The sequence below is a fragment of the Emydura macquarii genome, unplaced genomic scaffold (genome assembly GCF_026122565.2).
Source record: "Emydura macquarii macquarii isolate MOO-44397 ecotype Brisbane River unplaced genomic scaffold, CSIRO-AGI_Emac_v2 contig_1451, whole genome shotgun sequence".
Classification (NCBI taxonomy): domain Eukaryota; kingdom Metazoa; phylum Chordata; order Testudines; family Chelidae; genus Emydura; species Emydura macquarii.
In genome coordinates, this window is record NW_027131588.1 from 16,825,446 (window position 1) to 16,844,843 (window position 19,398).

General features: G+C 47.0%; 2 protein-coding genes across 2 annotated transcripts in view; one reads left to right on the plus strand and one right to left on the minus strand.

Moving 5' to 3' along the window:
- Positions 1-19,398, plus strand: part of RNF20 (ring finger protein 20) — a 69,727-nt gene that overhangs the window by 25,452 nt on the left and 24,877 nt on the right. The window lies entirely within an intron of this gene.
- Positions 2,459-12,607, minus strand: PGAP4 (post-GPI attachment to proteins GalNAc transferase 4). The gene is made up of 2 exons (XM_067553451.1): positions 12,340-12,607; positions 2,459-4,314 (listed from the first exon to the last, which is right to left on the minus strand). The coding sequence occupies exon 2, from the start codon at positions 4,236-4,238 to the stop codon at positions 3,024-3,026; it is 1,215 nt and encodes a 404-aa protein (XP_067409552.1). The 5' UTR covers positions 4,239-4,314; positions 12,340-12,607; the 3' UTR covers positions 2,459-3,023.

The window sequence follows — 19,398 nt, forward strand, 5'->3', positions numbered from 1 at the left end:
GATGGAGCAGACGATTAGTTATTTAATGGGTGTATTTAGGAATAGCCCCTGCAATAGGACACATTACTGAAACTTGCTCTTATGACCGGGCCCAGCTATTTGTGGATCCCTCGGCCATTTTGCTCACTGGTAGGAGCGGTGAACTAACTGTGTCTACTGCAGCTGTCATCTATATCTGACTGCAACAGGAGGCAAGATAAGTGCACTGTGATATCATGCTTCTGCAACCTTTCCTTCGCCTTTCCTGTAAATAATATGATGTGAAAGCATGACCATGCCAGGTCATCCATTGGGCTGCCCAAGGCAAACTGGAACTTCTCTGTCTTGCAGGTAGAATCCATGGAAAATCAGGACAGGTGGCAACCAAACTTGGTCCCGTTTTAAGGTCGTGCACTCTGTCATGGAAAAGATCACACAGCTTCTCTTTTGGGTCAAATCAAGCAGAGCTTTATTCTGACAGACACACACAGAGCTATGGCCATAGGGGAGCCCTGGACAGCACAGGGTTTCTGTGCTGCTATCAGGAGCCCCCGTACAGGTTTGAATGCCTGTGGCTTATATGGGATAGCTCTTCCCATACTGATCACATATTGGAGTTCTCCTTTGCAAAACAAGCCTGACACACACTTCCTTATCTCTTACACAAGTCTAACGGCTCTCCTCTTGGCTGTTACAAGAATAGCTAGGAGTGATTACAAGAGCAGATAGTTGCAAAAACAGCTTAAAGCGCAATTAACAGTCTTCAGCAGGTTTTTTTCATCCATAGTCATGCTAACTTACATTTCCATCATTCATTTCAGTGTAAGGCCTACCAGGCCTTGCTTTTGTTCTTCCACAGCTCAATGTTAATGACAAAGCTCCCAGTGATGCAGGATCAGGGCATAAATGGGGAATCTGCTTTTCCTCACCTTTGAGAGGTAGCTGTATGTGCAATTTCAAAGGTTGGTCTGATCTGAGACTGTGCAAGAGTGCATGAGTCTGGCTGTGACAGAGCGAATCTAAGCCACATATGGTGAGCAGGAGATTGTTTTGTTTTAGTATTCTTGGCACAAGTGGGGACCCCTGCTGAAGCAGTGGAGAAGAATACGGGCTTTGTGTTTCAGATCCTCTGCTCCAAGGCAAAGAGAGAGCGGAGGGTTTCGGGGAAAAGGCCTGCCACCCAAAACGGAAAAGACCTGGAGGTGCTGAAGAAGCATGAAACGTTCCCAGAACTGTGTGCAGAATCTCGGGCAAGGGACTCACTATATGCATTGTGCCTCTAGTAAAAGTCTCTTCATGTTGTCATTTGAGGAGATGGACAGACCATCGGGGTAAGATATGGAGAAGGTCGGGGAAACGTGCTATTCTCCAGCTCATATTTCCTCCTAGGTCAGTTGGTGCCTTATGCACTCACCTTTCTAGCATTTCCAGTGCCCTGAGGCTGAGACATATGCAACCACAGGAGTAGCATTGACTGAGCTGGAATGAGTTGAGACAGGGCCGTTGTAGGTGAGTCAGGGGATGAGTCAGGGGATGGGGTGGGTGAAAAGACAAAAGAGGATTCAAATTTCAGCTGATGCAGCCAAACTGTCTATGGTCTGTGATACCAGAGACGGGTTTATTGGAAACTGCTGTAGGAGGCACATTCACGTGCGAAAGGCCAGAGAGAGTGTGTGTTGGGGTCCACCACCTCCCCTTCCCTGAAAGCCTCCACCTTCCTTTCACTTCACTTCACCACTGGGGAAAGCGGTGGATGTGATTTACCTTGACTTTAGCAAAGCTTTTGATACAGTCTCCCACAGTATTCTTATCAGCAAATTAAAGAAGTATGGGTTGAATGAATGGACTATAAAATGGATAGAGAGCTGGCTAGATCATTGGGCTCAATGGGTAGTGATTAATGGCTCCATGTCTAGCTGGCAGCCAATAACAAGCGGAATGCCCCAGGGGCCGGTTTTGTTCAACATCTTCATTAATGATCTGGAGGATGGGGTAGATTGCACCCTCAGCAAGTTTGCAGATGACACTAAGCTAAGGGGAGTGATAGTTACCCTGGAAGGCAGGGATAGGATACAGAATGACCTAGACAAATTGGAGGATTGGGCCAAAAGAAATCTGATGAAGTTCAACAAGGACAAGTGTAGAGTCCTGCACTTAGGGTGGAAGAATCCCATGCACAGCTACAGACTGGGGACCGATGAGCTAGGCAGCAGTTCTGCAGAAAAGGACCTGGGGATTATAGTGGATATGAAGCTGGATATGAGCCAGCAGTGTGCCCTGGTTGCCAAGAAGGCTAATAACATATTGGGCTGCATTAGTAGGAGCATTGCTAGCAGATCAAGGGAAGTGATTATTCCCCTCTATTCGGCATTGGTGAGGCCGCATTTGGAGATTGTGTCTGGTTTTGGGCCCCCCATTACAAAAAGGATGTGGAAAAGTTGGAGAGAGTCCAGCGGAGGGCAACAAAAATGATTAGGGGGCTGGAGCACAAGACTTCTGAGGAGAGGCTGAGGGAACTAGGCTTGTTTAGTCTGCAAAAGAGAAGAATGAGGGGGGGATTTGATAGCAGCCTTTAACTACCTGAAAGGGGGTTCTAGGGAGGATGGAGCTAGGCTGTTCTCAATGGTAGTGGATAACAGAACAAGGAGCAATGGTCTCAAGTTGCAGTGGGGGAGGTGTAGGTTGGATATTAGGAAAGGGAGGTGGTGGAATCTCCATCTTTAGAGGTTTTGATGATTTAACTGAGGTTAGTCCTGCTTTGAGCTGGGGTTTGGACTAGATGTCCTCCTGAGGTCCCTTCCAACTCTAATCTTCTATGATTTTATGATTCATCTAAGGTCATCAAAAATAAATAACAGAACTATGTATTTAAGTAAACTTTTTTTTACTAGGAGGCACCAGCAGTTCTGAGCATAGGGGTAAAGGGTATGGTATCTGGAGTCACAACTAATATGTCACACCTGATATATCTGTAATCTGGAGTCACACATGATATGTCTGTCCAAGAACAAGGCTCTGTTGTCCATAAAGGCATTCTCGGTGGGTCACAGCAGTTTTGGGCTGTCATTTGACCTGAGGCTGGAAAACATCCCCACGTGCCTGACCAGATTGGGCTCCACCATATAGGCCCTCTCACCCTTGGGGCGCAGCAGTGAGTAGAGTGCGATGTCCTTGGCAAAGCCCCGACGGCAGTGCAGCCCCTGAAGGTAACCTAAGACCCGGCGGGCGGAAGGGGTGGAGAACAGCATGGCAGGCGTGCAGCACTCGGTGACAGGCACTAGGTTGTAGAGCACCGGGGCCAGACGGCGCAGCTCCAGCAAGTAATGGCGCCCCACCAGCTCTGCTAGTGCCATGCTATACAAGGCAAAGAACAGGACAATGGGCCAGGTCAGGCTTGTGCGGCCGGATGCCCGGGAGTATACAAAGCTCAGCAAGGGGCCCAGAAACATGCCCAGGCCAAGCCACTCCAGGATCCTCATGGGCTCTGGGTTGATATAGCGCTGAAGCCGCTCGGGGTGGTACAGCTTCAGGTAGAGGGCATCTCTGAGGTGTGGCTTTGAGAGTCGTTCCAGCAGCAGGTGCTGCAGGACAGGGAATATCTCCTCCTCGGGAACAGCATCGTCTTCCACCAGCAGGACGTACTCTGGACTATAGGCCAACAGCGACTGCTCCAGGCAGAAGGCATAGTCCTGCTTCTCCTTCTCAAACTGGTTCACCGAGGCATCAGGGTTCTCCCAGTCTTTGTAGCGATTGATCATTGCAAAGAAGGTGCCCAACAGCCTGGCGTCCTGGTGGCTGCCCGGGTTCTGCTCCACATTACAGAGAAAGATCTGGCTCTGGCAGTCAGGGCCACACCGCTGGAGGAGGCGGTGGAAGCGGGAAGCCACCTGCAGGACGTAGTGGAACTCATTATGTCTCTGCACGGTGATGATGGTGATGAGCAGCCATGGTCTGAAGGCCTTGCCACCTGAAATCTCCGAGGAGTTTGGAGTCTGCAGGTCCTTGAAGTAACGGAGGGCAGCCTGGCCATCCTCCTGGTTCTGCTTTAGGAACTCTTCGCTCATGGGGTTCAGATGCCAGCGGCGTAGGTAAAAATAGGAGTACAGGAGCCGGTGGCAGATCAAGGGAGCCAGCACGCCAAACGTGACCACAGTCAAAGTAAGGAGCTGGGTAATGGGGCTGGAAAAACGGCACCACTTCCTGCAGAGCCGCAGTCCTCGCATGGTCTTGTGGCCCCCTGTGCTTATGCCCCCATTCATTCACTCCTCTGCCTCTGCTCTGGGTAGCAAGCTGTCAGTGGTGCAACGTGAGTGAGGTCCAACCAGTGCAGCCAACCTACAGAGGAGAAAAAGAAACATTTAAAAATATGCACAAATCCACCAGTATCAAAGGAGAAACTTCTAGACCAAGCGATCTGGTGGGAGCGGAAATCTGTGACGAGCTCATGGCGAACTGAGTGGCATGCCACTGAAGTAGCCATGGGAAAAGGTCCCGGGGGACCATGCTCAGTGACTCCCACGCCGGGATAGCATAAGAAATCATAGGGTGATTTACGAAGAAGTCCAGGCGTCCATCCTGGGTCGCTGAGCTGATTGGGGCTACTACATCGCATACAGTGGCCACCCAGTCCCTTGAGCCTGCTGGTGATTCTGAGCTTGGTAGTAGCATTATTATTATGAAAGCACATAAAGACCCCAACTGAGATTGGTACCCCACTGTGTGGGGTGCTGTACGTTCACCTGTGTCTGCCTCAAATAACTTGCAATCCAAATAGACGACTCCGGGTAGGTGGCAGAAAGCATTATTAACCCCAAGATGGGGAACTGAAGCACAGAGAAATTAGGTGACTTGGGGAGACTCAAGTCAAATGGGCCAAGAGAACTAGGCTGGGACTCAGCACAGGGCTCAGCAAACCAATGACGTTGGAAAGGAATGACGTTGTGATTTGTATTTCCCAAACCAAAACTCCAGATCCAAATTTCAGGCCAGAACCCAGCCCGGCACTGGTTGCTCTGCACTGTTCTGGTGGCATAAAGCAGCCACAGTGCTGGTGACTCTGGCCCCCATAGGATTCCCCCAGCCTAGAAAGCTGCTAAGATGGTACACAGCCACTTTGATGGATCCCACCCCCTTACTGGCTCTCTGAAGAGGGGGAAATGTATTTTGCCAAAGTGACGCTAAACCCCAGTGATCCTTGTGTGCCAGAACAGCCCCTTGGAGCCACAGACAGCCAAGCATAAGTTAGAGCAGTCCCAAGGCTTCTCTAACTTATTCCAAGAATTGGCCTCAGCATCTAACAAAGCATAAAAGTGGCTTAAAGCCACATTTATTCCCTCTGATCTGGGGGTGGGCCTCATCATCTCTATAATGGCCAGCCACTGGCTGTATGGCCCTTTGAGAAAAGACAGGGTCAGACTCGCCTCCGACCCAGCAGTTCACCCCAGCAGATCCTGCTCTGGTGGCTTAATTACCATTAGTGACCCCAGCTGGGAAAGGGTCAGGGCGAACTACACAGAGAGAGAACTTTGTCAGAAAGGGGAAAGGGAGGCGCAATGGAAGTGCTAGCTCTCTGAGAAGACCTGGTGAAGACAGGATAGAGAGACCCACAGGGAGCAGGTTAAGCTCCCGTGAGAGGCCTTGGAAATGGGGCCTCTAAGAAGCAGGGAGGTCCCTGGCAGAAGTTGCCAGAGTCCCCAGGAAGGGGAGGGAGTGGGGAAGAAAGCCCTGGGAGGCAGTGCTCAGTCAAAGGAGAAAGAAATAACTCTGCAGTGCCCAGGAGTAGGGGTGAAAAGCAGGGAATTTCAGTATAGCTTGAGAGGGACAGACGGATCTCTGTCTGGGTGTTGGGCTGGATTCTTTAGCTGGACTTTTGTGACCCTGGAAGGAGACAGAACTGCAAATAGATGGCCGGGCTGCAAGGCTGGGCGAAGGAAGATGTAGGCAGAAATAGGCCATTGCTGGGCCAAAGAGGAGGTCAACAGAGGTGCTAGAGATGAAGGACCCTCTTCCACATGCTGATACCAAGGGGCACTACAGGGGTGAGTGGAACTGCTTAAATGGACGGATCGCAAAGTTCAGGTGTTTGGAGTCAGCACTTTTTAGAGACTGTCCTGGGCCCAATCTCAGGCATTAGCCTGGACCGAGACCCTCCGTTCTGGCTCTTCTTTATTTATCAGGATGCTTCATATTTAGGCATTACCCCCATTTTTTAGAAGTGCTGTCAATGTTCTCAATTAAATACTCTTTTTACAGTTCTCTACTTTAATCCCCCTTAAATGTTAGTGATATTTGTGGTGGATTTTAAATGCATTTTCAGTAGAGTAATTATACATGGCCTGACTGGAGTTTTGTAAACTTTAAAAAAAAAACAAAAAAACAACCATGCACAAGGGCTAAATGTTTTGTTGTAACAATGTAAGTGCTTTCAACTGATCCCCCTCCTACACACACTGCTGTAGAACTTTGTATCAGTTTCGGCTTATGATAGATTTCTTGTCTGAAAGGAGGTCAAGTTAGATTTTTCAGCTCACTCGCTTTTTTAGAGACAATTACTCGACATCCTTCCAGAGATGCGGCGCTGTGTACAAATCAAATCCCCTTCATGTACTCAGCGTATCCCTATTTACTCTGGACTAAATTGTGTCACTTAGGGGGCAGTAAAGCTTTCACACTGCCCCAGTGATAGCATTGGAAGCACAGTAGCTCCGAGACACCACGCCTAGCAGGACTCCGTCTGTTCTGGGAGGTGGGTTTGCAGTGGAAGGAAAAAATATGCGACACCCCTCTTCAGGCTATAGTGTATTCTCCTCTGCAGTGGTGTGTAGGGGCCACATCTATGGTTCTGCCTGCTCCAAGCCCCTCCACTCAGTTGCTCCCTGGAAGAAGCATCTGGGGCAAAGCTCCTGTATTCCCACAAGTGCAGGTGCTGTGTGATTCTGGGGACCCTTCATTAGGTCACCACAACAAAGAGGGATTCCTTACTTCCCACGATGTGATCATGTAAAACAGGGCCACAATCTAGTCCTTCACCATTAAATGGCACCTTGGGTAACCTCACTCTGCCACCCTAAGATCTGTTAATTGGAAAAAACTATTCTTCCATTGCCCTCCCACCATGACCAAACCTGTTCTCCAAAGTCACTGCCTTAGAATTGCACCTCTTGGTGAATCATAGGTGTTGTTCCTTTTCAACCTAAGTAGCGAGCCCTGGGGCCCTGGGGAGTTCCAGTGGGAGTAGAATTGGGTGATAGCCAGATAGGTCTTTGATACGGTTTTGTTGATTTACAAAGAATGTACAGAATCCTGTGTGTCTGAACAGAAGGAATCAAATAACAGAAAACAGCTTCTTTTGCTAACAGAACCAAGAATTCTCCTCTCAGCCTGCACCCCTGACCCATCAGCCTGTCCCCATACTTCTTCCAGGTTCAGACACTGTGCTTTCAGCTGCTCCTTCTGGCTGCCTGTCTCTGTTCTGCCAACACACATGCATGCATGCACACACGCACCCCTCCCTAAAACTATACTCACAGTTCTTGGGTGGGTTCACGTACTCCTTTTGTCTTAGGTAAGGGCTTTTCCTTACTGTTACTTTAACTGAAGACTGTTCACAACTATCACACTCAATGATTTTTAACTCTACTCATAACAAGGTTCCACCCAGCTCCTAACAATATGTAGAGCCTCAGGATAGAAGGTGTTATGGAAATAGCAATTGCTATAATTACAGAGATGTGCAGCAATGTATAGTTCTGTCTAATAGGAACATCTGACTTATGCCCCGATTCTGCAATTACAGCCCTGTGGCGGAACCTTGAATCCACACCAAACCCCTGGGCATCACGGGAATTCAAGATCCACCTGCATGGGATTTGATTGCAGGTGCAGGGCCTAGGATCCCTAACTAGTAACCCATGTTGCTAGAGACAGGTGTATTACAGGGGTCTCATGTTCCGCTCAAGCCTCAGGTCCCAAGCATTGCTAGAGACAAGATATTGGACTAGGACAGACTATTGGTTTGACCTGCTATAGCAACTCCCACCATAAATTCTGATGGGCTGGAGATCAATGAGGAGAGATTATTTTCAGGCCAGATTTTCAAGAGCTCAGCACCCAATTGCTCCCACTGAGAGTAATGGGATCTGTTGGGTGCTGAGCATTTGTGAAAAATCTGGTAATTTCATTTAGATGCCTAAGTGGCAGCTGAGCTGTTATGACAAATTAGGCCTTCAATGCCAAACTTTACTTACAAATACAAGACCTAAAATATATCTGAAGCAGCAGCACTATATCTTAGCTAGTGACTAAGTAGTTATTCAGAGGCCACCGTTAACTATCATATGTCCATCATCGTCCCCTTCAACCACTATTGAAAATGGTTGTCATGCTGATGCAAGCAAACCTAAAGCATGACTGACCACTGCTAGTGCCAGCAATTAGCCAGGCTGGGTTAGGGTAGGTGCTGAACTTGTTTGGCTTTGTCTACAACCGCAGGCTAGCCATTTTCCACACTAACCAGGAAGGGCTGTGTTTTGTCCAAGCTGGCTTTGTTTCCTAGCCTAAACAAATGCATGGAGATGGACAGAGAGGAATTAAACCTTGTTCACCTCTATTTGAAAAGGCTTATTGAAAGAGAGTATCGAAAAAGGAAGGCGAAACTAGAGTTGAGCTGTTAAATAAGTGAGAGTAAATACGTGTGGTAGCCAGAGGTTACCTTTACAATCTGCCTGAGTAAACTATGCCATCCCAAGAGCAGACCAGCCACCGAATTATGACTCAGTCACAGTACCTTCCCTGTTACCTACTTGCGTCAGGAGTGACATTAATTTGCTCTGCTCTTGGCCAAAAGCTCCCTCTCCCTGCTGGCTTAGCTCTAGCACACTGGGGGGCCGGGGGGGCTGTCAGTGCTCCACAATGCCTCACTTAATTCCATGAAAACACTCCTGGTGAGGATGCGCACCGCTGACAGAAGGAGCATAGTGTGGACACAAAGAGCCAATTTAATTACTGCGGTGGCTGTAGGTCAATCTAATATAAGTCGACTTAATTTTGTAGTGTAGACATGCCCTGAGTAAAAAGAGCACAAGAACTTTTTCTTACAGATGGGCTTGGAACCTCTGCAAGTCTGGAACAGGGGGGTTGATTTGGGCTCATCACTACTTTTTAATATAAATACAGATGCAAGTTTTATTTTCAAATCACATATGGATACTTTTGTATTACTTGCTCTGCACTACAGAAATTTTAGACTTACATGTGGCTTCCTCTCCCTGGAGTTATCATTTATATTACATAGCAACTAGAGGTCCCGACTGAGATTGTAGCCAGCCCCCTTGTGCTAGGCACTGTACAGAAATATAGTAAGAGACAAGCCTGCCCTGAACAGCTTCCAGCCTAAATAGACATAACCTGACAGAGAAAAGGTAGGAGGGGAATCAGAAGGGCAGAGAGGGGAAGTGACTTGTCCAAGCTCACACAAGGTCGGCAGCTGTTCCTACCACTCTGCTCTCTGGCATTTTACATTCATTACTAGCAAAATGGTTACATGCAAAACCTCTGCAGTAGCCACATGCATGGTGGTATAACTCCCCATTTCCCTGTCTCGAGTGGGTGGGTTGGGGGCAAAACACAGGAGACACCTAGGAAATACTGTGACTTTATTGCCTATCTAAAAACAGCCTCAGGCACATGCTTCCTTGTGATCAAAGGCCTGTTGCTGATAAGTCTGAAAGTTTCCAGCGAGGACAGATAAGCAACACAATAAAAATGTAACTACTGTAGTAAGGGCGAGCCAGAAGATCCAGATTCCAGCCAGCATTCAGAAGAGGCAAACATTTTAGTCAGCTTGATAAACAAGGGTCCTATTTGGAAAGGCACAGGCCTGGTCTACACTTACCGGCAAATTCAGCGGCAGTCGAGGGGAGATATGCAAGCTACGTAGAGTAACTTGCGTATCTTCTGTCGACTTCCTAAAGTCTGTTCTGTGCGCCGTCTCCACTATGCTGCACCAACGGGAAATGCGTTCCCGTTGACGCAGCGTTACTCTTTTTCCGGGGGTGGCTTTATTAGGTTGATTTCCAGATCGATTGAGCAGGTCTCCACTTCCACTCAGTTGATCCTGAGAAATCAATCTGATGGCAGTGAATTTGCTGTCGTCAGTGTAGTCATAGCCACAGTTGGAAATCTTAAGCAGCATCAGATCGTTTTCTTTGTACTCAACTCGGGAGGATTCAGAGCTCTGTGGACGCTCTTTCCCTGAAGATGAAACAAGCTATTTACCTCCATCAAGAAGTGACAGCAAACGTAATGCTAGTGGCTCTATAGCAGAACGCTGATCTAATTTAGACCCATCCCTATAGCTGGTAAGAGAGCGGAATGGGAAAAATAGAGCATCTGGAAAATATGTTGTGCACACGTATATTTCACACACACCTCATTATAGCCTGCTGCTTTTCTACCTCTAATTAGTGATAAAGAGCATCAGCTGTTTCCTCTGTCTTCCTGTCCTCTCAGCAAATGCTAGTTGAGGTGTTGAAACACTGTGCATTTAAGGAAGTTGAGACTGGTTGTGCATGAAACCATTTCTCCAGTGACTAGAGCGAGCCTTCATCAGCAGTTCAGGTTGCAAATACGCTCCCCTCCCCCATCCCGCCACAATGTTATTAAATATATACACTATGTTTTACTCTACAATCATTGTGGCTGAAAACCTCCTATGCAACTATTTTTAAACATCTCATGCTTCAGCCCTTGTTTTTCCCAAGGCTCCCCACTCCTTCTGGAGGGTTGCCAGGTAACATAATGTGACTCTCAAAGCACTGATCCTTTTGGGATTAATGCCAGTTACCTTGGTGATGATGGTCAAAGAGGAGAGGCTGTCAGCTAAACACAAACTGATTCCTGCCCCCACCCCTCCCTATTCCCATTTCAAGGCAATGGATGGAGCCACAGATGTAGATGTTATTTAGATGTCAACAGGCAGAAATCTCCTTGCCAAGGGGGTGTTGTCCTTGGAAATTCTGGCTATGTTCACTTAGAGCGGTGGTTCCTAACCTTTTTGGCTCGAGGGCCACAAATACCATTTGTACAACCCTGAAGGGCCACCAGTCTATCAACTCATAAACAATGTACTGATGCACACACCGTTAAGGACCACCAATAACTACATATTTAAAGTAAACATTTTGATGCTACTGTGCTCACATTTACGTTCACTATTTTACACCTACAAATGACTCACAGCATGTGTCACACTCACAGACAAAGCACTAGTGGAGATGAGTGACTGTCACTACACACTGAAGCACATGGCCTGGCAGCTAAGTCACAGTGGGTGGCCTGCTAAGTGCAGGCCAAACCGGAATGCACTCAGCCCTTCCCCACCTCCACCCCCCATCCCAGCCAGATGGAAGAAGTTCAGGGAGGATCTCCCACGTCCCTCCCCTGGGTACCTGGCTGCCCCAGGGAAACCACACTCCTCCTGTAGCCCGTGGGCTCCACCTGGGTCCATAGGCAGTGGCTCCCTTCTGCAGCCTGGAGGTGGGGAAGGAATGGGACAGGAGATCAGTGCTCCCCTCCCTCTCTCTCCAGCAGGACCCCCAGCGCTGAGGGACCCGGGTGGAGCACTTTGCTGTGCTCCCTGCTACAGCACAGGGAGGGGAGCATAAATCTCCTGTCCCCTTGAGTGCAGCAAGGAACCTGCACCAGTCTTGTAGCCCTGAGGCAACAGCGCTCCGCCTGGGTCCTTAGACAGCAGCTCCCTTCTGCAGCCAGTGGGAGGAGAGCAGCTGGCCACTTTGAAAGACCCTGCAGGCCACTGTTGGCCCTCGAGTCACAGGCTGGGAACCACTGACTTAGAGACTGACTTCAGGAATTATTCTGGGAAGCTGTCACTTGTTCCCTTACAATAGATCTTTATTTAATTTTCCTTAGGAAGGCTTGTTCCTCCATGCCCTGACAGAATCTGACCAACACCCATTTCTCCTGCTTTACACCACTCATGGCCACCATCTTTCTAGCAAGAACAAAACATCCAGCTTGTGCCTGCAGGGGCTTCTACATCCTCTCTTCCCCTGCCCTGATGATCAGAACTAACTGCAGTTCATTTCCAGAATGACAGGCGCTCTACATAGCTTAGTTCAAGGAACACAGTTCTTTCCAATCACTAAGTTTCTGCCTTCACCTTCCTTCTCCCTCTCCCCCAACCCTCTGCTAATATCTCCCTCAAAATAACTGCAGAGCTGGCAGGAGAAAAATATTATGTTTTCAGCCTAGATAGTGCCTTTCATCTGACAATCTCGAGGACCGTTGATTTATTAAGGTACCGCTGTAAGAGGTACAGAAAATAACAAAAATCAAACTCACCATAGCAGTAAAAGCCACACTGAAAAACAGCACGGAAGCTGGGATGGAAAATACAGTAAAAAGGAATTTCCATTTTCCCATCTGGAGCATGCAGGGAAGGAAAAATCTACTAATCCTGAAACCTGAGCCGCTGGCTTTCTGTAAATCCTGGGTGTTTCCCCTTTCCTTTCCAATATTCCCTAGCAGCACAATAGTCCAGCATCCAGGCTTCTTGCCTCTGCTATCTGATTTATTTTGTTCCTCAACTCACTCACTTCTCCTCTGCAGTAAACAGTGTCCTTCTTGTCTGTCTCAGGCAAGGAGGGTGGGGTTAAAGGCATCTACAGCCAAACATGTGACCACACACAAACCAGGAACCAAGAGGGAGGAGAGAGAGCGAGGGTTAGAAATGTGAAACAGTGAGAGAAAATTAACTAAGACAAATGTAGACATAAAGACAAGGACTGAACTCCTGTTACAGCTGGAGTCTCTGATTTCTGCTCGGATCCATTTACATTCCAGTAGGGCTAGTGAAATGCTGACCCCTTCAATGTTGGAGAGGGCTGCAGTTCCCCGGCTGGTAATCTACTGTGTGCACTGATCATTCCCTGGCTATTTTTAAAAGTTCCTCATTTCATATGACGTAACCTTGTCGCTCTTCTGTCATGCACTGTGATACCACTATATTCTCCAGATAACTGTATTTCTTGCTTTGTGCAGGGTTGTTGTAGCCGTGTTGGTCCCAGGATATTAAAGAGATAATGTGGGTAAAAGAATATATTTTTATTGGACCAACTTCTGTTGGTGAGAGTCTGAGAGACAAGAGTTAGAGCTTACACAGAGCGCTGCTTCAGGTTTGGCAGTGATACTCAAAAGTGTCACAGCTAAATACAAGGTGGAACAGCTTGTTTAGCATAAGAAGTTAAAAGATATTTCATGGGACCATTCAAGGAAAAGTGGCCTGTTAACACTCCTCCAGCCATGGGGGTTCGGGGGAGTGGAAGGGGAAGGCAGTTACAGGGGAGGTTGTTAGTGGGTTACATATTGTTGTAATAAGCCATAAATCCAGTCTCTCTATTCAGTCCATGATTTTTAGTGTCTAGCAAAGTAATGACTTTAAACTCCCCAGGCTCATCTTTTGAAAAGGTTGTGCAGGTTTCCTTTGTGGCTGTGAACTGACAGGTCAGCTATATAGTGATCGCTTTGTGGGAAGTGTTCATCTACAGGTGATGGGGTGTTTTTGTCTTTTATCATGTTCCTGTGTGAGTTCATTTGAGAGCGTAGTGATTGTCTGGTGTCACCCACTTAGTTGTGGTTGGGGCATTTAGTGCACTGAATGAAGTACACCACGTGTCATGATAGGCATGTGTGTGGCTCATGAGTTTTGAAAGATGTGTTGTGGGGCGTTATTGATCATTGTGGCAGTGGATATTTGTCTGCAGGTTTTGCATTTATTGTTCTGGCAGGGTCTGATGTGGCTTGGCATTGGTGTCCTGGTCTGTGGGGAGCTTGGAAACCCCCTCCAACTGCATGTCCCTAATTGTCACCTACCACCCCATACTGGAACCCATATGGGGTGTTATCAAACAGCTACAACTCATACTTCATGGGACCCCATCCTGAAAGAAATCTTTCCTGAACCACCTCTTTTGGCCTTCAAACAATCCCCCAACTTCTCCATCTCAGATTATTTAACAATTTGCAGAGTTTACAGATACTATTCTTTTGAAAGATGTGGCAGAGAATAAAGTTCAAATTTGCTGTATTTCAAGTATACCTCGGTGATTCTGTCACTCTAAGGAAAATTCTGCAGAACTCTTTAATGCCTGATCTAGCACAAAAGAGAATGATCAGATATCTGGGTTTAATTATTTTCATGATGCCCATAGCCAGGGCACTCTCCTGAAAGGTGAGAGCTGTGGATGGAAATCTCTGCTTCACAGCAGAGAACCCAGGTCTCCTACATCCCGGGTGAGCACTCTAACTGCTGAACTGAAAATTATGAGGGTGGTGCACCTCCTCCTCTAGGAGTACTTTGTACATGGCCCTATCTGGTAGGTGTGCTTAGGGGCTGCCAGTTGGATTAGGCCCACAGGTGAGATAGATAGGGCACCACCTAATTTGAGGATCCTGCTAGGGCTTAGGTGTGAGATGGGTGTCTAGGTGTTTGGACTGAGGTGGCAGTGTGCATGCCCAGTAGCAGATTTTTAGGCAACTAACAGACTTCATTGGTGGAACTGTAAGCATCTCTAGGGTCTTTAGACACTGGCAGAGCTAGGTGACAGCTAAACAGGGATTTTGAGCATTTAAATTTTGGATTTTGGCATCTGAAGTTGCAGTTAGGCACCTAAATCCATTTGTGGATTTAGCTGTAAGAGTCTAAGGCACACAGGGATTGTAAACCAAAGTCCATAAACCCAGAGGTGATTTAAGATGTTTGAGAACTTCCTTCCATGATGTATGGATTGCACAATCCTCCATGAGACTCTCCAATTCATTCTTACTAATCACAGAGAAAGTGCTATTGAAGGTTTCAATAATTCTTTGAATCATAGAAGATTAGGGTTGGAAGGGACCTCAGGACGTCTAGCCTAATCTCTAGTCTAACCTCCTGCTCAAAGCAGGACTAAATATCGATGAATCTTAAAATGGACTCGAGGACATGCCTGATCTGTCATTAATCAAAAGGGAATTTCATTAGAATGGAACAAAACTTTAGTGTTAGGGCAGCTTATTTAAATCAGAGAGAGGGCCGCAGTTGCCAATTTCAGATACATATTTGAATCCCAACTTCCTCAAAGTTCAGGAGGATTGAGTTTGATGTGCTTTTTGGCACCTTCCTTTTTTCAAAGGGAACAGGGAAATATTTGTAAATACTAGCTATTAAGTCTCCCCCACCTTTTCTCCCTCAGTTCCCAGGCACAGTTTGCCAGAAAGCAACAGCTCAGAGTCCAATCTGCAGGCAATGTGATGGGTTAATTGGGGCTAAACAAGAAAGCATAAAACCATAGCCCTTCACACCAGTCGCACTTCCTTTTTTATAAACGTATTTCTATACACTGATAAAGTTTCCTTTCCCCCCCCCAACCATAGCTCTATACGTTCATAGAGCTCCTTTTTTTCCTACCTATAGTTCTGTATGCCGACAGAGCTCTCCCACTCCTTCTCCTTGGTAGGCTTAATCATATGTGTAGTGCCCCTCCCCAGTACCACCCCTTCAATATATGGTCACGTTCCATTCTGGAGGGTCTTGAGTCTGAGAGCTTTCATACCATCTCTTTTGTACCTCAGGGAAGGGGCAGGGAGTGAGGTTAAATTTTGGCCATGGTCACTTTCTCGTAGTTTCAGTGTTACTTTCTTATACCCTCTCCCCTATCCCAGCTGCTTGGTTATTATAGTAATTCCTGTTTGGGTCTTGTTACCTGTCAGCTCTGAGTTCCTGGGGAACCAGGGCCCAGTTCCCAACCTGTCTGACTCACGAAGGACTCCCCCCGCGCCTCAGCTTGAACCAGAACCAATCAGAAGAAAGACTTACAAAAAGCAATGAAAAGGCAGTAGAAAACACACCTAAACCCCTCTGGACAAGGGTGACAGGATTAAGGCAACTCCCCAGCCTCATTTGCATCGAAGATGTGACATGGAGGCATCTCCATTAGCATACAGAATGGAGATTTCAAGGCATGGACCTCACTGAACTCTGGGACCAGAGAAGCAGGGAAGCACTGTATGATGGGGGATCTCTGCTCCTGATGTTAATGAACCAACGCTTGCACACCCCCAGCTCAGCAGTTATCAGACCAATTCTAGTAATGAACCCTCTCTTGGCATCCAAATACTGAATGTGCCTAATTGCATTGTGAGCTCCTTAGAAGGAACACTGCCCATAGCCAGGAATGATCAGTTCCTATTGTCCAGCCCAAACAAAACAACTCTGGTATACTCCCTTGAGTCATCATTTACCCATAAACAAATCTAGTGTTCTCCCTTGAACCATTGTTGTTTCTCTACAAAAACCCCTACCCAAGTTCAAGTTTCTGTTCTGATGCCTGGATCCAAAGTTGCATCAGTTCCAATGGGACTTCTCCTGACAGATCTTGTTGGGGGCTGTGCCTGTCTAAAGCACCCCGGACCCTAAGCTGAGCAGCCTATCTACCTGGGAACCTTCGACTGGTTCCAGCTGCACTGAGTGGTGAGACCCCAACTCTCTCTCTCTCTCTCTGATTAAGCCCACTTTTCCCCCTTAGACCTAATTTGATCTCTCTCTCTTACTCCAGGTATAACTTTCTAAACCTGACTTTTGTAATCAAACTTGGGCTAGATTTCCCCAATACCCCAATTGAACTTTGTAATATTGTAACTGGTTGGTTTGTTTGTCTCTCCTTGTATGGCTATTACTACTAGTATCATAAAAGTTTTATATACCTGGCAATACAATAACTTTTATAATCAAGCTGGTTGCCGGATTCTCTCCAAACTTTGTTTACTCTTGCATGTTCTCAGCTTCCCTATTTTGCTCTGCAGCAACGCTCCTCTTACCTAAGCCAAAGATCCCTGTAGGTCCCAAAAATCCTGTGGGGTTTGCTCATCTTGGGGGTTACTAGCAGAACAATTGTAGCGTGAAAGTGGGGGTAGGGACATGCTGAACCTGTGGCATATGAGGGTGGCAGCTTGAAAGTGCTGCTCGACCCAGCCTGCTGAGTCCAGGGACATATAAGGGGTCAACTTGGAGTGCTAATCGACCTGGTCTGCTCAGAGGTGCTCTGTTAATTTGTATGCGTGTGTTCATCTGATTCTGGGGCTGACGAAACTTAGGTTCTGCATTAGGAGGAGACTTGCAGAAGGGAGGAGCAGAGCTCTGTATGGAAACACAAATAACACAAGCAGTACGTTGATAGAATTACAGAACCCCCCCCGAACCTAACCCTAATAAATGAATGCACCCCAAGGTGATGGGCAAATCTGGTAACAAAATTGGTCGAGAATATGGGCAGCACATGACCCTAATCATGTGGTAATTGTTGAGTAGTTGCTGCAGAGTGGGGAAACTGAAGCACAGACCTGAGCAAGCTTTCTCTTCCTTTGTTCTATAAGACCAAGCTCCTTTGTGAGGTCCCTCTCTCATAAAATACTTGATAACCTCCTGTAACTTTTAAGTTAAGACTCGTGCTTAGAATAACTGTAGGACTATGCCATAAAGAGTTAAGAGTTGTGCCTTAGAATTAAGATTTTAGAGCAATACTGTTAAAGTTTTAAGTGACTGTGTGAAAGGGGCTTTTGGTAGTGATCCTTAGTGTGATAAGGGAAGTTGAGATGGCTGGAAAAAACCCTTGGTTGCTCGCTTGAGAGAGGAGAAAACCAGCAAGTTAGAGAGGTGGGTAATGAAGAATAGGAAATTTCCCTGGGAAAGGGAGTGCTTCAAGGGTGAGAATATTGCACAACCATTAAGACACATGGTAGTGCAAATAATGCGGCTGCTGCAGATGCATTATTGTATGCATGTTTGGACATGGTTGAAATGGTAAGGGGAAGGCAGGAACTGGAGCTTGAAAAAAAGTAATTACAAGAGCGTTTAAACAACAAAGACCCATTCAACCCTGATTGGCTCCACATGCATAATGTTGCCTCTGTTTCTAGAAGAGAGGTTAAACGCCTAGTTGCAGGAGCCCATCTCCCCATAACGGAGATGGTCACAGACATGGTGAGACGATCTCCTGGTCAAGCCAAGGCTATTGTTGGGAGACTGGGGCCACTGAACTGTGGCACCGCCATTGTGTGGCTGACTCACTTTTGGTAAATGTACCCCTCTGCTGACAGCATGGACTTAATGCAGTTGGCTCAGTTATGCACCCCTCCTTATGATACAGATACTCCTGACCTAGGCATAAGTTTTTGGGAGTGGACTGCCGCTGGACCCCAGGAATAGATGATAAGTGCTCTTAAAATATTACTGCCTGCTTCTTCCCTTAAGAAACTGTATATAATGGAAGAGCAGAAACCAGGAGAGGCCCTAGAAGCTTACCTAATTCGAAAGAAAATGCTGGCAGCTCTCTCTGATTCATTATTCTAGATAGAAGAGAATGGGATTATCACTTCCTATTATCAGGGACCTGAATTGGCACAGAACACCTATGCAGGATTAAATTTTCAGACAAAAATGACCATGGGGCAATGGATTTAGAACACATAACCTGGCATGAACTATTGGCAAAAATCAAACAGGCAGGAGATTTGCTGTGAGAGACTGGTGTTTTAAAAAGACAAGCAAGCAGAAAGACTACATCAGAACCCATGCAGGCTATCACATTTGCAGATAATGGTCCTCACTCTGCCAATCACCCTCCCAATTCTAACCCCCCTACCCCTCACCACCCTGGGCAACACCAACCCAAGGAGTCCCTGCGGAACATGATTTGGAAGGAGCTGGTGAAATTAGGGGAGGATATGGGAAAATATGATCGCCAGCCCCTTAGTGTCCTGATTAATGCTTTGTCTCAGGCCATGCAGAGAACTGAGTTAATGCAGGGAGCCCCCCCTCAGCCCACTGCCCCGGTATGGAGTGCGTCCCCCACACCGACTCCCTGTCAATGCCAGAACTCTGAGTGGAGGCTCCCGAGGTACTCTGCCAATCAGTAGGGGTGCCCCATTTTCTGTGGGCCTCCCCAGCTGATCGCAAGACTTTAGTGCGATGTATGGGGAGACCCAATGTGAGGGCTACAGTGGGGAACCCAGGGATGTTAGCCCAATTGCTAGTGGACACCAGAGCATCAGTACATATTCTAAGTCCCTGGTGGATCTCCGGAGGGAGACCCACCATTAAACTGAACCGTACAGGTTAGAGGCTACCTATTCTATTCTATATAGAGCCTTACACTGTGCTCATCACTGTAGTATCTGAGCACTTTCCAATAGTGCATTAAGACTTAAGTGATGTAACTAACATCTGTGACATGTGGTTCATTCTTTCTGTTATTCTCTGCCCAGGAGGAGAATTGTGTGTGCAGTTTAGAGTTTTGTTTTGGTTTTGGATTTTTTATGGGATGTGTGTGTATATATATATTTATTTATTAATTAATCTACATG

Bases quoted from the DNA above. Each gene is read 5' to 3' on its own strand.
- PGAP4 (XM_067553451.1), bottom strand. From the start codon at position 4,238: ATGAATGGGGGCATAAGCACAGGGGGCCACAAGACCATGCGAGGACTG.